This window comes from Panthera leo, chromosome D2 (genome assembly GCF_018350215.1).
Source record: "Panthera leo isolate Ple1 chromosome D2, P.leo_Ple1_pat1.1, whole genome shotgun sequence".
NCBI classification, from domain to species: Eukaryota; Metazoa; Chordata; class Mammalia; order Carnivora; family Felidae; genus Panthera; species Panthera leo.
Genome location: NC_056689.1, coordinates 12,151,589 through 12,168,135, shown reverse-complemented (window position 1 = coordinate 12,168,135; position 16,547 = coordinate 12,151,589). Strand labels below are relative to the sequence as shown.

The 16,547-nt window shown below is 45.2% G+C and overlaps 1 protein-coding gene and 1 long non-coding RNA gene across 10 annotated transcripts in view; one reads left to right on the top strand and one right to left on the bottom strand.

Moving 5' to 3' along the window:
* LGALS8 (galectin 8) overlaps positions 1 to 16,547 on the top strand; it is a 36,081-nt gene that overhangs the window by 9,246 nt on the left and 10,288 nt on the right. For 8 of the 9 annotated variants that reach the window (XM_042907682.1, XM_042907687.1, XM_042907686.1 and 5 more), the window contains one exon: positions 8,207 to 8,340. In XM_042907682.1, coding sequence (XP_042763616.1) covers positions 8,296 to 8,340 — 45 coding nt within the window. In that variant the 5' untranslated portion in view covers positions 8,207 to 8,295. The remainder of the gene's footprint in view (positions 1 to 8,206; positions 8,341 to 16,547) is intronic. The other variant, XM_042907683.1, reaches the window with a different exon arrangement.
* Positions 11,594 to 15,728, bottom strand: LOC122201739. The gene is made up of 3 exons (XR_006194321.1): positions 15,488 to 15,728; positions 13,688 to 14,327; positions 11,594 to 12,487 (listed from the first exon to the last, which is right to left on the bottom strand). It is a non-coding gene; the product is annotated as an uncharacterized LOC122201739 (long non-coding RNA).

Below are 16,547 nucleotides of genomic sequence, written 5' to 3'. Positions count from 1 at the left end.
TCTTTCCCTCTCTCTCTCTCTCTCTCTCTCTCAAAATAAATAAATAAAATAACCCCAATTCTTGAAATGTTTGGTAGAATTCACCTGTGAAGCTTTCTAGTATTGAATTTTTGTTTATTAGGAGTTTTTTGGTTACTGATTCAATTTCCTTACTAGTAATTAGTTTCTTCAGGTTTTCAGTTTCTTCCTGATTCAGTCTTGAAAGATTGTATCCATTTCTTGTAGGTTGTCCAATTTTTTGGCATATAATCATTCCTAGTAGTGTCTTATGATCCTTTGTATTTCTGGATATCAGTTGTAACTTCTCTTTCATTTATGATTTTATTTTTTCGTCCCTGTCTTCTTCCTTCCTTTCTCCCTCCCCACCCCTCCCTCCTTCCTTCCCTTCCTTTCCTGCCTTCCTGCCTTCTTTCCTAGCAGGGGAGAGGGGCAGAGGGAGAGAGAGAATTCCAAGCAGGCTCTATGCTTAGTGTGGAGCCCAGTGTGGGGCTCAATCCCACAACCCTGGGATCATGATCTGAGCCTAAATCAGGAGTCAGACACTCGACTGAGCCACCCAGGCGCCCCTGTCTTTTTCTTGATGAGTCTGGTTAAAGGTTTATCTGTATTGTTTATCTTCTCAAAGAATCCTTTCATTGATCTTTACTTTTTTTGGTCTCTATTCATTTATTTCTGTTCTGATTTTTATTATTTCCTTCCTTTTACTAATTTTGTACTGTGTTCTTTTTTTCTATTTCCTTGAAGTTTAAGATTAGATTTTTTTCTTTTTTTCTTTTTCTTTCTTTTTTTTTCTTTTTTCTTGAGATAGGCTATGAACTTCCCTCTTGGAACTAGTTTTGCTGCATCCCATAGATTTTAGAATGGTGTGTTTTCATTTGTTTAAAGGTATTTTTTATTTCTCCTTTGACTTTTTTTCATTGGCCCTTTGGTTGTTTAGTAGCGTGTTCTTTGGTCTCCAGATGTTTGTGGGTTTTTTTTTGCTTTCTTTTTGTAATTGATTTCTAGATTTCTAATTCCACTGTGGTTGGAAAAGTTGCTTGATATGATTTCAGTCTTCTTAAATTTATTGAGACTTATTTTGTGGCCTAACATGTGATCTTTCCTAGAGAATTTGCATGCGTACTTGAGAAGAATTTGTAATCTGCTCTTTTTGGAGGGGACGTTCTGAATGTATCTGTTCTGTCCACCTGGTCTAATGTGCCTTTCAAGGCCAGTGTTTACTTACTAATTTTCTGCCTGGATGATCTATACAATGATGTAAGTGGGGTGTTAAAGTTCCCTACTGTTACTGTATTGCTGTTAATTTATCCTCTTGTGTTTGTTAGTATTTGCTTTATATATTTAGGTGCTTCTGTGTTGGGTGAATAAATATTTATAACTGCTACATCTTCTTGTTGGGTTGATTTATAATTATGTAATGCTCCTTTGTTTCTTGTTTCAGTCTTTGTTTTAAAAACTTTTGTCTGGTACAAGTATTGCTGTACCAGCTTGCTTTTCTTTCCTATTTGTGTAGAATGTGTTTTCCATCCTTTCACTTTGAGTTGGTGTGTGTTTTTAGATCTTAAGTGAGTCTCCTGTAGGCAGCATATAGATGTTGAAGAGAATGTTTTTTTTCTTATTGCATGTTTTGTTTTGTTTTTTCCAATTCCTTATTCCCTCATTTGCTGAAGATTAATTAACCATAACATCACAGGTTTATTTTCTGTTTCTATTCTGTCCACTTGATCTGTGTGTCTATTTTTGTACCATATTGTTTTGAATACTGCAGTTTTGTAATATAACTTGAAATCTGGAATTGTGATACCTCTGGCTTTGTTTCTCCTTTTCAAGATTGCTTCAGCAATTCAGGATATTTTATGGTTTCATACAAATTTTAGGATTATTTGTTATAGTTCTGTGAAAAATGCTGTTGCTACATATTCAACATATGTAGATTGCTTCGGGTAGCATACACATGGTTTTTCGGTAGCATCAGCATTTTAACAACATTTGTTCTTCCAACCCACGAGCCTGGAATGTCTTTCCATTTGTGCCATCTTCAGTTTCTTTCACCAGTTTTCAGAGTACAAGTCTTTTACCTCCTTGGTTAACTTTATTCCTTAGAGATTTTACTATTTTTGGTGCAATTGGAAATGGGAGTTTTCTTAATTTCTCTTTCTATGTTTCATTATCAGTGTATAAAAATGCAGATTTTTGTACATTGATTTGGTATCCTGTGGCCTTACTGAATTGCTTCAGCAGTTCTAGTAGTTTTTTGGTGTGGTCTCTAGGGTTTTCTATGCATAGTATTATGTCATCTGCAAATAGTGACAGGCCTTATTAACTAATTTGGGTCCCTGCTATTCTTTTTTCTTGTCTGACTGCTGTGGCTAGTACTTCCAGTACTGTGCTGAATAGAAGTGGTGAGAGAGTGAACATTCTTGTCTTATTCCTGACGTTAGGGGAAAACCTCTTCAGTTTTTCCCCATTTAGGATGGTATTAACTGTGGGGTTTCATATATGGCTCTTATTATATTGAGATATGTTCCATTTAAACCTACTTTGTTGAGGGTTTTTCTCATGAATGGATGTTGTACTTTGTCACATATTTTTTCTGCATCCATTGAAACTACTGTATGGTTTTAATCCTCTTATTGATGTGGTGTATCATGTTTATTGACTTGGGAATATTGAACCACCCTTGTATCCAAAAGTAAGTTCCATTTGATTGTAGTGAATGATTTTTTCAATGTATTGTTGGATTTGATATGCTAATATTTTGTTGAAGATTTTTGCATCTGTGTTCATCAGAGATATTGACTTGTAGTTCTCTTTTCTTGTGATATCTTTATTTGGTTTTGGTATCAGGATAATGCTGACCTCATAGAATGAATTTGGAAGTTTTTCTTCCTTTTATCTTTTTTGGAATAGTTTGAGAATAGGTAGTAACTCTTCTTTAAATGTTTGGTAGAATTCACCTGTGAAGCCATTTGGTCCTGGACTTCTGTTTATTGGGCATTTTTAATTTTCAGATTCAGTTTCATTGCTAGTAATCAGTCTATTCAAATTTTCTGTTTCTTCTTCAATTTAGGTAGGTTATGTGTTTCTAGGAATTTATCCATTTCTTCTAGCTTGCCTAATTTGTTGGCATATAGTTTTTCATAATATTGTCTTACAATCCTTTGTATTTCTGTGTTGTTTTTTCTCCTCTTTCATTTCTGATTTTTTTGGTCTTACTTAAGGAGTCTGGGTAAAGGCATATCAATTTTGTTGATTTTTTCAAAGAAAAGATCAGCTCCTGTTTTCACTAATCTGTTCTATTGGTTTTTTTAAGTTTCTGTATCCTTTGTATCTGCTGTAATCTTTATTGTTTCCTTCCTTCTGCTGGTTTTTTTTTTTTTTTTCTTCATAGTTCCTTGAGGTTTAAGGTTAGATTGCTTAGTTTGTTTTTTTCTTTTTAATGTTTATTTATTATTTTGATAGAGACAGAGAGAGAGAGAGCAAGTGAAAGTGGGAGAGGGGCAGAGAGAGAGAGGCAGACACAGAATTCAAAGCAGGCTCCAGGCTCTGAGCTGTCAACACAGAGCCTGACATAGGGCTCAAACTCATGGACCACAATATCGTGACCTGAGCCAAAGTCGGACATTTAACTGACTGAGGCACCAGGTGCCCCTAGATTGTTTAATTTTTGATTTTTCTTCCTGAGGTAGGCCTGTATTGCTCTAAACTTCCCTTTTATAACTGCTTTTGCTGCATCCCAAAGATTTTGGACTGTTGTGTTTTCATTTTCGTTTGTGTCCATGTATATATTTTTTTATTTCCTCTTTGATTTTTTTTATTGACCCATCCAGTGTTTAGTAGCATGTTTTAACTTCCATGTATTTGGCTCTTTCCACATTTTTTCTTGTGGTCAACTTCTAGTTTCACCGAAACTAGAAGAAAAGCTGCATGGTATGATTTTGATCTTTTTTAATTCATTGATGCTTGTTTTGTGGCCTGACATATGATCTGTTGTTGAGAATGTATACTTGAAAAGAATGTGTTTTCTGCTGGTTTAGGATGGAATGCTCTGATGTCTGTTAAATCCATCTGGTCCAACGTGTCATTCAAAGCCACTGTTCTCTTGTTGATGTTCTGTTCGGATTATCTGTCCATTGATATGAGTGGGGTGTTCAAGTCCCCTACTACTATTGTATTACTATTGATTAGTTCCTTTATGTTTGTTATGAATGGTTTTATGTATCTGGGTGCTTCCATATCAGGTGCATAAGTATTTATAATTGTTATATCTTCTTGTTGGGTTGTCCCCTTTATGATTATATAGTATCCTTATTTGCCTCTTGTAGTCTTTGTTTTAAAGTCTGTTTTGACCAATATAAGTATTGCTATTCTGGCTTTCTTTTTAAATCTGTTTGCCTGATGTTTCTCCATCCCTTTACTTTTAGCTTGCATGTGTCCCCTTCTATTCCGAATGATAGTCTTGCTTGATAGAGTATTATTGGCTGCAGATTTATTTCCTCTCAGCACTTTGAATATATCATTCTATTCCCTTCTGGCCTGCGTGGTTTCTGTTGAAGGATCAGCTGATAGCCTCATGGGGTTCCCCTTGTATGTAACTGTTTTCTTTTCTCTTGTTGCTTTTAAAATTCTCTTGTTGTCACTACTTTTGTGCCATTTTAATTACTATGTGTCTTGGTGTGGACCACTTTGGGTTGATTTTCTTGGGGGCTCTCTGTGTCTCCTGGATCTGGATGTCTGTTTTCTTCCTGGATTTGGGAAGATTTCAGCTATTATGTCTTCAAATAACACTTCTGTCCCCTGTTTTCTCGCTTTCCTTCTAGGATTCCTGTAGTATGAATGTTGAGCTTGATGGAGTCACTGAGTTCCCTGTTCTCATTTTGCATAATTTGTTTCTTTCAACTGCTCAGCTTGATTACTTTCCATTACTCTCTCCTCTAGGTCATTGATTCATTCTTCTGCTTTGGTACTCTACTATTTATTCCATTAGTGTATTTTAATTTCATCTATTGTGTTCCTCATCTTCGATTGTTTTTTTTTGTTTTTTTGTTTTTTGTTTTTTAAATCTCTGTTCAGTGTCTCACTGACATCCTCCACTTTCCTCCTCAAGTCAGGTGTGTACTTTATGGCCATTACTTTGCATTGTCTATCTGGCATATTACTTGTCTCCCTTTTGCTTAGGTCTCCTCTGTGGTTTTGTCCTACTCTTTTGTTTGGAACGTATTCATCTGTCTCCTCATTTTGTCTAACTCTCTGGGTCTGTTTCTTTGTGTTAGGAAAGTCTCCTACATTTCCTGCTCTTGAAAATCATGGCTTTATGAAGAGGAGCTCCTGTTCACTGAGGGGTATCGTGTGTGTGTTGCACGCACCCTGCTGTTGTGGCTGAGCCACTTTTGACTTCAGCCCATTCATTTGCAGTGGCTGTCTTTGCCGGCTGCGGACAGCGTTTGGTCCCTGTGGTGTTAGTGGACCAGTCTCGGGCTGCCTTGGGCTTGAGTTGAGTCAGAGCAGGCATTTGCCAGAGATGCAGTAGCTCCGAACTTCAGGGTGAGCCGTCTGCGTTGTTCCCTGAGAAGCTTTAGTTGGTGGGTGGGGTGTGCAGTCAGAGCAGGTGTCTGCCCCCAGCCCACTGCTGGGTCCACAGTCAGACTGGTGTGTGTGGTTATCGTCCCCTCTCCCCAGGGCGGGAGTCACTTTGGAGTGGTGCTGGCCCCGGTTGGGGCTGCTTGCACATGGCCAGGCTTGTGGCCCTCGTTTGAATGGGCTCCAGCCCAGAGCGTATCGGAGGGGGTGGACCCCCAACATGGGGGCTAGAGGGGTGCGGTGGGGCAGTGGTGTTAGCAAGGTTTGCCTGCTGCTGGTTTTCTCGCAGGAGAGGTCCTGAAGCAGAATGAGGCAGGCCTGGCTAGGAGGGGCAGATTCCTGAAGCAGTGGAAGCAACTCAGGTGGTGAATGTCAGCACAGCTTTGGCTCCCACAGGTGGCTGTGTGTTTATGCAGGGTGGGGAGAGGGAAATAGTGCTCACCAGGGTCTTTGCTCCTGGAGCAGTACCCTGTTGATCTCTGTTCCTGCTGGATGTGCTCGGAGATGAGTGAATACATCTCCCGTGTGCCTCAGGCATTTTTCAAATTGCTGCTTATCTAGGCAGTATCTCTGGGCTGTTTGTTGAGCCGTTTCTTTAAGGTCAAGGATTCAGCTTCTCTCCCTCCCGGCTTTCCCATAGCTGAGCCCACTGATTTTTAAAATTCCAGGTTTAAATCCCACTGGTTGCATGAACTCACAAAATCTAGCCCCTCCGGTTTTCAAAGCCAGATGTTACGGGGATTTGTCTTCCCTGTGGGGTCTTCTTGGTGTGATAGTCCGTTTCCCTTCTCTGCACCTGTGGGTTCCTCCCTCCTGGACTGTGTGTTTAGCTTTCCACTGTGTCTCCACCCTTCCTTCCCTCTTCTGTGTGGTCTTTTTTCTTCATTTAGTTGCGGAGTTTGTTCTGCCTTTGGGCCATTTTCTGTTTTATGCTGATATGAATGTTATCTGGGAACACCGTGAACTTAGGGTCCTCCTACTCCACCGTCTTCCCACAGTCCTCTACCTTGTGTGTTTTTGTTTTTGTGTTTTGTTTTGAAATCCATTCAGCCATCCTAAGCCTTTTGATGAGCATTTAGTCCATTTACTTTTTTAAAGTAATTATTGACGGGTATGTATTTATTGCCATTTTGTTGATGGTTTTCTGGTTGATTTTACAGTTCTCTTGCTCTCTTCTCCTGTGACCTTATGACTTTCTTTCATGTTATGTTTAGATTCCTTTCTGGTTTTTTTGGTAATTTCTTGCATTTTCCCTTGGCTGATGTTCTCACTGTTCATTCGCTCTTCTCCCTGGTTCAGTAAGCATCTTTTCGACCATGACTTGGAACTCTTTATTGGGTACATTGTTTTGTTTTGTTTCATTCTTTTTCTGAAGTTTTGTCTTGTTCTTGTGTTTGGAACATACTGTTCCGTCTCGTTTTGCCTAACTCTGTGTTTGTATGTATGAGGTAGTTCAGCTCTGTCTCCTGGTCTTCTTGTTCTTGAAGGAGCGGCTTTATGTGGATGTCCTATGGGGCACAGACACGCGCTCCCCCTTGGCCACCAGAGCCAGCTGCTCCAGGGTTCTCCCCTGCGGCAGGGCTACGACTGTGTACGTGCTCTGGTGGGCAGGGCTGGCCTCCTGCCCCGCTGGCTGTTGGGCCTGGCTGAACCGCTTCAGGTTGCTCTGCTGGGCAGGGTCACTGTCCTGTTGGCAGCAAGGCCATGCTGAGACATAAGGTTACGTGGGGCTCTCAGCAGTGTGCACCCCCTGACATGAGCAGTCTAGAAAGCGGATTCCAAAATGGCGTCCACCAGGATCAGCATGGCAGAATGAGAGAGCAAAATGACTGCCGACGGTGTCTCGGTTCCCCGGGAGAGGCCCAGCTGTCCTAGCTTCTCTCGCAGATGCTCCAAGGTTAATAAGTGGGTCTCCTTCACCTCTGGTCTGTGTGTTTTTTGGTCTGGTATTTTTGTACTGGTTTCTGGTTTCTGAGGGAGTCTTCACACAGGCCCTTCAAGAATGGGTTTTCCTTCCCCTATAGTTCTATAGTTTTCATGGGTGATTCCCTGTTGGTTCTGAAAGCCAGCTGTTTTGGGGGCCGGGCCATCTGTGCAGGATGGAAGGGTTGGGGTGCCTGATGCGAGCTTGAATCTCGGACTCCTCTGGGAGAATTTCCGTGCCTTTGAGATCTGTCTGGACTGTGGAATGCCGTTGCCTGGGGTGTGGTTTTTCCATTCGTGAGGCTGTATCTCTGCCTCTTCTTGCGGAGGCTCTGTTCATCCAGATCCCAGGCCCCCTTCAAAAGGAGGTAGTCCATGTGTAGCAGTAGAGTCGCTGTGTCCGTGGGAGGGGGTGAGCTCAGGATCTTCCCGTGTGGCCATTTTGAGCCCTCTCCTCTACTAATGTATATTTTAAGTCACTGTTTCCTGTTTCCTGCTGATAATCCCAAATTGTTTGGCGTGTAAGTACACGAGGGAAGGTACTTCCCTGATCTGATCTGGGGGTCAGATCGTTGATGGTAATAGCAACCTGTTATTTGGTAACTACCAGTAAACTAATATAACTTAAACTTGGAGTCAGTTACGATATGAAGAAAAACGATGCATGCTAATTTTTCTTTCCCTCTGTTTTGATTTTACACAGGACAGGTGCCTCCGATTCAATCTGAGAAGTCTTAAAACCTTCGATCATACGTAGAATAGAGACCTCAATCAACGATAAGGTGGAAAAGAATGATGTTGTCCCTAAACAACCTGCAGAATGTCACCTATAACCCGGTAACTGATTCCTATGAAATCACTTTTTATCTGTGGCAGGATGTAGAGCAAATCCAATTGGATAGTAATTATTTATTCCTGGGGGGGGGGGGAACCATCAAATTCAGTGAACGTGTATGGAAAGTACCCACTGTGTGAGAGGGACTGTGCCGGTTGCTGACCGAAAAACAGATACGGCCCTCGGAGCTCGGTCTGGTGGAGGACAAAGTCACAGTGACCGTACAGGGTGGTGAGAACGTGTTCTGAAGGGAGAGCATGGGGTCTGGTGGAGGGAAGCTGACTTTGGTGCTGGGAGGATCATCACAAGACAATATTTTAAAGGAAAATGGATTCATTGCTCTAAAAGTTTTTAATTTTCTTTCTTAATTAGACCCTGGTCATGAGAAGTAAATGTCTCAGCTTTTCCCTTGCCTTTCAAATACTGCTTCGTACTTGAGCAGGGAAAAGGCCAAAAGCTAGTGGCAAGATGGAGAAAGAGAAGAATGAGAGTCTTGTGGTTCAAGGGCCCCAGGGACTGCAGTTGCTGGAACTTTCAGTGTACGTCCTTGGAAATAATGAACGGGTTTTAGTTTTACGTGGTGATTAAGAGTCTTTAGAAATGTCTAGTTTCCACATATATGAAGCTGGATCCTGAATTTAGGTCTAAGATAGAGTTACTTTTTTTTTTTTTTTTTTAAATAACCCCCTGTCCCCAGAGACTCGCGGGCAAGAGAGGGACGGGGAGGGTCCCCGAAGCATGACCCTGACCCGGTCTCATTTTCTTGTTACTCACTTTGTAGTTGTAACTCTTTTTCTTAACCTAAGCTTTGACGTCATTGTGCAGAATGAGGTACCATCGCCACATCAAGCAAAACTCCGTTTTAGAAGAAATAGCCTTAAATAGTACTGGCTTCGAAAGGAAGACTGACTGAATTTGAAGTCAGTGAGACATTTAAAATGCTTTTCTGGATCCCAGAGTTCAAAACATCTCAAGGTTGTAGACTGACTTTCTGCAAAGATTAAAAAAAAAAAAAATGCTGCCCGTCAAGGGTGACTGAAGTACCGTGTTGGCTCCGGCCTGGAGGGGGAGGGATGGTCAGGTCACACTCCTCAGTTCTGCGCTTCAGTAAGATGACTTCTGTGAACGTTACCCCGAAAGCAGTCTTGCAGGTTAACGTGCGCGCGCATCTTCCTGAGGAAGGTTCATTTCCTGAGGAAGGGCCTGGGGAAGTGGTGCTGCCCCAGGGCAGGAAATGCAGCCAGGGCTCCCAGAAGGCCTTGCTGCCGTTCTGAGCATGGTTCGTGGTGACAGTGTCCCAGAGCGGATAATTTTGGCAGATGTCCTGTGTACGTGTATATATGTATATGTATGGTCTCTTCTCAAAGCAGAAAAGGATGGAGGTAGAAAGATTGAACTTAATAGCAAAACTGACATTGAGCCCTGTCTTTAAATTTCACTTCTTAAAATACTCGCAGCGCCGAGCACGCACACCCGGCTCCAGCTCTCCCTCAGGGTTTTGACTGATCACTAACAAAATAACCGTAACGCAAGAAGGTAGTGTTTTCGAAGGCTAGCTTGTGCAGTATCCCAGCTGGTTACCTTAAAACCTCAGGAATTTTAGCAGCGGCTCAGATTGGCTGTTGTGAGTTAATAGGCCGCTTGTAACCATTCATTCCACCTGGCGCTCAAAAGCTCACCAGTCCGCTCTCCTTCGGAAGCTCGCTTCCACATTACCTTTTTCTCCTTTGTCCCTTACCATTCGACCCGACATCCTTTGTCCCTTACCACTTGACCTTAAAACAAAACCGTAAAATCTTTTAACCTCCGAGGTGCCTTCCAGCCTCTGTTCCCTTGTTCTTCCCTTGCTGGTCCCGGTCCTGAGAGCGTCAGCGTCTGTCTCTGCGGACTTGATGTCCTCACCACAGCTCTGCCCTCTGGTTTTCGTTTTTGTTGTTTTTTCACTCTTTCTTAAATTTTTTTCAACTCTTTCTTAATTTCTTTCTTGTCTTCACTAGTCGTGTCTTTTGCTTTCTCTTTGTGTCTTTCCTGATCATCGTCAGACCTTTTGAGCGTGTACACAGTGTATAAATTGTTCCGGCCTTTTACCTGAGGCTCCCGCTTCTTAGACTTAGTTCAGAACCAAAGTCGTGTCTTCCTCCCTGGATCAGCTCCCCTCTCTCGGGTTTGTTTCCGTTTCTGTCCGTGTCTTTCTGCTGTTTCACTTCTGCTGTTCCCGTGCCGCCAAGCCCCACATAGTTTGAACAGAAGCTGCGTTCAGAATTTCATTTCATTTGTGTCAAACCTCAGTGGCTTGGGGCGCCTGGGTGGCTCAGTCGGTTAAGTGTCCGATTTCAGCTCAGGTCACGATCTCGCGGTCTGTGAGTTTGAGCCCCGCGTCGGGCTCTGGGCTGATGGCTCAGAGCCTGGAGCCTGCTTCCGGTTCTGTGTCTCCCTCTCTCTCTGCCCCTCCCCCATTCATGCTCTGTCTCTCTCTGTTTCAAAAATAAATAAATGTTTAAAAAAAAAAAAAAAAAAAAAACCTCAGTGGCTTTTCCTTTATCATCGTTTTGAAAATCTGAAGAGAGTATGTGTAAATCATTTGTAAGAATTCGAAGAGTATTTGAGGGTTTCACGAACACATAAAATTGCCATGTACCCTGTGCTCTGTTCCCCTCCCTGAGGGCAGTCACATTCAGCAGGTTTTGTAGATCCTTCCTGAGAACACACGTGAGTGTCCGAGCGTGCGTGTTGTGTGTATCACTTCATAGATCCTGTTTGCTTCCGCATCTGGGTCGTACAGTAGGATCCCCCGTTTTACCGAGTGCTTCGCACAGAGCGAGGGCTCGTGGCAGCCCGCTTTTCCAACAGCATTTGCTCTCTTTTGCTCTCTTCATGTCTCTGTGTCACAGTTTGGAGATTCTGGCAATATTTCAGACTTTTTCATTATTATCATATTTGTTATGGCGATCGGTGATTACAGCTTCCTGAAAGCTCAGATGATGGTTTGCTTTTTTTAGCAATATTTTTAAGTTAAGGAATGCACTTTTTTAAAGATACAATGCTATTGCACACTTAATAGACTGCAGTATAATGTAATCATAACTTTTTTTTTTAAGTTTATTTTGAGAGAGAGCGAGCATGCACAAGCAGGGGAGGGGCAGGGAGATGAGAGAGAGAATCCCAAGCAGACTCTGTGCAGTCAGCTCAGAGCCCGATGTGGGGCTCGAACCCACGAACTGCAAGAACATGACACAAGCTGAAATCAAAAGACGCTTAACTGACTGAGCCACCTAGATACCCCGAAACAACTTTTTTATGCACTGGGAAACCAAAAAATTTATCTGAATAGCTTTATTGCAGTGTTCACTTTATTGAAGCGGTTTAGAAACTGAACCCACAATATCTCCGAGGTATGCCTGTATATAAACTGTTGTGTATGCGGCTTTTTTCCATTTGATACATTTTGGAGAGACTGGCACACTTACAGCTTCTCACTTATTTTCATGGCTGCATAATTGGGCCACTGTATGGATATACTATAACTCCTTTAACCAGTTTCCATTAAGGGACTGTTTCCTTTTGTGATTGTATCTAGTGCTGTGATGTACATCCCAGTATATGCGTCTTTAAGCATACGTGCCAGTATTTTGTAGGATAAATCTGTAAAAGCGGAATCACTGGGCCAAAAGATATGATTGCCATTTCATTATCTTTTTTTAACCTTCCTTATTTTGCCGTGTCCGAGATGTTGACAGTCTTCCCGTATCGAAAGGACTTCCCTGATATGAGTGTCCAGCCTGACCGATCGATCGTTCTCTCCTTTCTCTCTCATTGGCTGCATCAAGGTCTCCGACACACACCCCATTGTGATGATTCACTGGCACAGTCCTGCTCACGGCTGTGATTTACTATAGTGAAGTGATAGCAAAGTCATAAAGGGAGAGGCACCTGGGGCAAAGTCTAAGGGGGACCAGGCGCAAGGTCCCATGGGCCCTCTCTCAGTGGAGTTACCCAAGATGGACTTAAATCCCCCAGCAGCAAGCTGTCACGGTGCATGTGAAACGTCGCCTACCGGGGAAGCTCATCAGAGAGTCACTGCCGGGAGATCGTATCTGGGGCCGGTCTCGCGGACTGCTTCTGCCTAGCACGTACCGAAATTCCAGACTCCTGGAAGGAGAGCAGGTTTTTAGCATAAACTGGATTGTTTGCACACAGTTTGTGAACAGGAGACCACCCTTTTCCGTGTGGGTGGTGGGTGCTGTCCCCAAATCCAAGTTCCTAGACACCAGCCAAGGGCCAACCTCGTAAGGAGGCCACCTTTCAAGGACAGCAGTCAGTTCTGCTTTGTTCCCTTTTCTGCACACTCCCTCGCTTTACAAACCCATCGAGGCTTTGCCCCTGACTTTTCCTTCCTCTCAGTTTATCTACCTGGATATCTTTCATAATCACCTCTGCTCTGACTTTAGAGCATGAGTTCTGGCCCTTCACTTAACTTGTGCTGAATCTCCCACTCTGTTCAGTCATACAGGCTCGCTCTTAGATGTCCTGCTGAGCTGTCGCACGGGAAGCGTTCAGAACTAAACTCCTCATCATCCTTCTGAATCTGTTTCCTCCCCAGTTTCACCATTTTAGTTGGTGGCCCGATATAGATGGTTTCCTTTGAAATATTTCTCGTACCTCGCTCTTCCTCTCCCCGCCCGCAGTGTCTGCTGCCATCAGCCTGGATTATATTTTCTCCTTATGCCAGGCTTCCTGCAAGTAGCCAGTCTCCCAGATAACCCCTGCCCTCCGGCACATTTTTACCCCCCTGGACTGTTGTTCCTAAACCCCATTTTCATTATATCATCCTTTTTGTTTTTAACATGTTTAAAAAAATTGTTTTCATGTTTGTTTAGAGAGAGAGTGTGAGTGGGGGAGGGGCAGAGAGAGAGAGATAGAGAGAGAGAGAGAGAGAGAGAGATAGAGAGAGAGAGAGAGAGAGAGAGAGAGAGAGGATCCCAAGCAGGCTCCACCACTGTCAGCGCAGAGCCTGGGGCGGGGCTCGAGCCCACAAACTGGGAGATCATGACCTGAGTGGAAATTAAGAGTCCCACCCTTAACCAGTTGAGCCACACAGGTACCCCTCCCTCGTTGTATCTCTCTAAAATCTGACCCTGCCTGTCTGGCACTGCTCCCTTGCTGCTTACTCTCTAGCAGACATGTTTTATCTTTTCCTGCCTCTCTGCTTTCGTAAATGGACATTTCTACCCTAACTGGCTTTCTCCTCCTAAGCTCCCAGCTCAAATCACACCTCCACCATAAAGTGTCTCTGGGCAGCTCGGAACTCTTTATACACTTTTCTGAAGCGCTGATTTGGCACTGGCTTACCACCCCATATTTTAAGCCGTTGAGTCAGTCGTGGTTTGTAGTTGCGAGCATAAAAGCCAGCCTCTAAGCAGAGATGATTAATTTATGAATTGCTAAACTAAGATGTATCAAATGAGACCGCGTGGTTCTCCGGATCGCTGGTGGGTTTGAAGAACCGGACTTGGCGAGGCCCGGTCACGGACCGCGTCCAAAGTCCCGCCTGAAGTGTTTCCGCCGAGACCTCTGGCGCCACCCCTGGACACGGGTGGTACCGGCAACACCGCCAGCGCCTCGGCTGCGCCTGCGCGTGGCCGCTGCCCGCTGGCGGAGCGAACGCCGCCCGATGGCGGCTTCTGGGCCCTGGCTCCAACTTGGAGTCTGAGGCGGGGCTACTGAGTGACCGGGTTTCGTCGTACACCCTGGCCGCTCGCTGCAGTCTGGGTGGGGCCGAATGTTCGCAGGTGGAGAGGCTCTTCCAGTCGTGGAAGGAGACTGTGGTTCTGAACGGCCAGAGGGCCATGTTTCTCCTCTGCTTCTCCTTCCGCGGGTGTCTGACTTCTTCCCGGCTGTTCTAGGAGCGCCTCACGGATGGGCCGTCGTGCGTCTTTCTAGCTGGAGTCCACCCACGACCGTCGTGTGGAGCGACACTGAATAAGTAACCCTGAAACAGGCGAAGCGGGATGAGTCAGGAAGTTCTGGGAGAAAACACTAAACTCAACGAGTGGGGCTTAAGCTTCTGGTATCGTCTCCGGAGCCATCGTAACCGTGTTTTAATTTTTTTTCCACATAAATTATTTGCGAAGCATCAGAGCTTGAAGTTGCCTACAAAGTCATGCCCTTCTCGCTTTTCAGAGGAGCAGTTTTGAGTTGAGGCTGTGGGCTGCAGGGCATTTTGTGTTACGTGGCCCAAGTCCCTCGAGAGTTACATCATTTAGGGTGCTCTCCGGAGCAGAAAGCGTTCGTCCAGATGCCGAACACAGCAAGGGACTAAAATGTTCAGCGCTGTTGTTTCCTAGACTGGAACAACTGAGTAACGATTGCGAAGAACTTACTAGCAGTGATGGGAATAGATTATTGGTCTCAGAAAGCCCTTTCCAACCCTAAAATTATGCAACAAAAACTTGCGGTTATAAAAATATAAACGCTTATTTTCGGGAAAATATAAAAATACAGGATGAAAAACACAATCCCGTCCCTCAAGAAAACTATTAACATTTTGGCTTATTTCTTTTTTTAATGTTTATTATTAACTTAGTTGGGATCAAACCGTGTGTAGTTTTGTAGGCTCTTTTCTCATGAAATGCCCAGAGTCTAAGAGACCCCCAAAAACGAACCACCAGAGTCCAGAGTCAAAGCTAAGCAGCAAGGGTCATTTATTACAGGTTCGAACCTGGACCTCTGCGCCCTCGTTGCCGGTGACGCCGAGAGGTCCTGAGAGAGGTTTTCACACCCCTTTTATAGACAGGTACAAACAAGTCATGGGGAAATCAGGAATACACGGATGTGCCAAGCAATAATGATTGATCAGGAATACACGGATGTGCCAAGTTACAATGGTTGACCAGTGCCAGGCAACTATGATTGATCAGGAATACATGGGCGCGCCAAGCAATTGTACAGAAGTGGAACAAGCTGGTTAAGCTTGGTTAGGTTTCAGTTTCCTGTAACTTAAGCTTTTAAGTTTTAATTTTCTCAGGCCTCTCACTCACTAATATTATCCCTAACATTTTTGCATTATTAAACATTCTGCATCAATAGAATTTGAACAGGCGTAAGACTTGAAGCGACAAAAGCAGGTCTCCGTTTATTAAGAGACTTAACGCCGTGGGAGGGAATCCGCCGCAGCCCGGAAATCAGTGTGCGAGCGGAGTGCCTTCCACGTTCTCTGCACAAAACCCACGGCCTTGACGGGCGGCTGCGGCCACACCGTGCGCATCTGGGGGGTGTTCTTGGGCGTGACGGGCGCCGCTCGTCTCAGCCGCCCTGCCCGCTGCGTCTGCCGTGATGCCAGATGCTCGCCGGCCTCGGTTACTTCCGGTTTTCGTTCATCTCTGCTCGTCGGTTAAGGCCACGACCCGCGCCGCTCGTCCTGCGTGTGGGGCTGCCAGAACCCCGGCACCGGGCCGGTGGGAGCGCGTTCGTCTGATCTCGGTCCTGGGGGTGTAAAGGAGCCGGCCCGCCCCGTGCAGCTCACGGGCCGGGCGGGGTGTTCGGTGCCACGGCCCAGGGTCGGGAAAGGGCTCCACGGAGGAGACCGCGCTTGAGGCGAGAATTTCAGCTTAGGAGCCACCAATCCGCAACCACTTGGATGTGCCCGCTCTTGTTTTAGGCCTCAGCTCTTGGCGACCGGCTACCTAGGAGAGGTTTTAGCATGCGTGTCACAACTCGGGGGAACTTGGCGGGAGGTATGATGGGGTCTGGCCGGCTTGGCTTGCTCCGACGTTCCCGAGCGGAAGGGGGGGGGGGGGGGGGCTGTGATGCCGCGGACACAGCCAGTGGACGGGGAGCATGGTGGGGCCACCCCTGCAGAAGGGGAGCGACAAGATCTGATGGTGTGTCCGGCCCCAGACAAAGAGGTGGGGCTCCGGGTGATGAGGGGGCAAGAGGAGACACGGATACCGTGTCGAACCCAAGGCCGGACCGGGTCAGGCCGCGGGGGGGCGGGGGCGGGGGGGGGGGTTGCTGCTGCATCTGGAGAGGCCACAGGCCCCCAGGGTCATCCCTGAGGTCTCGTGGTTCTGGTTTCCAGCAGGGCCGGTGAGCTGTGGGCGGGAGGCCTGGCAGGGATTAGACACCCCCATCCCGGGTGTGGGGGAGGGGCTCACCTGGTGCCCCTCTACAAGCGGGCCGGTGAGTGTCCCGGTCTCCATCAGTGTGGGCA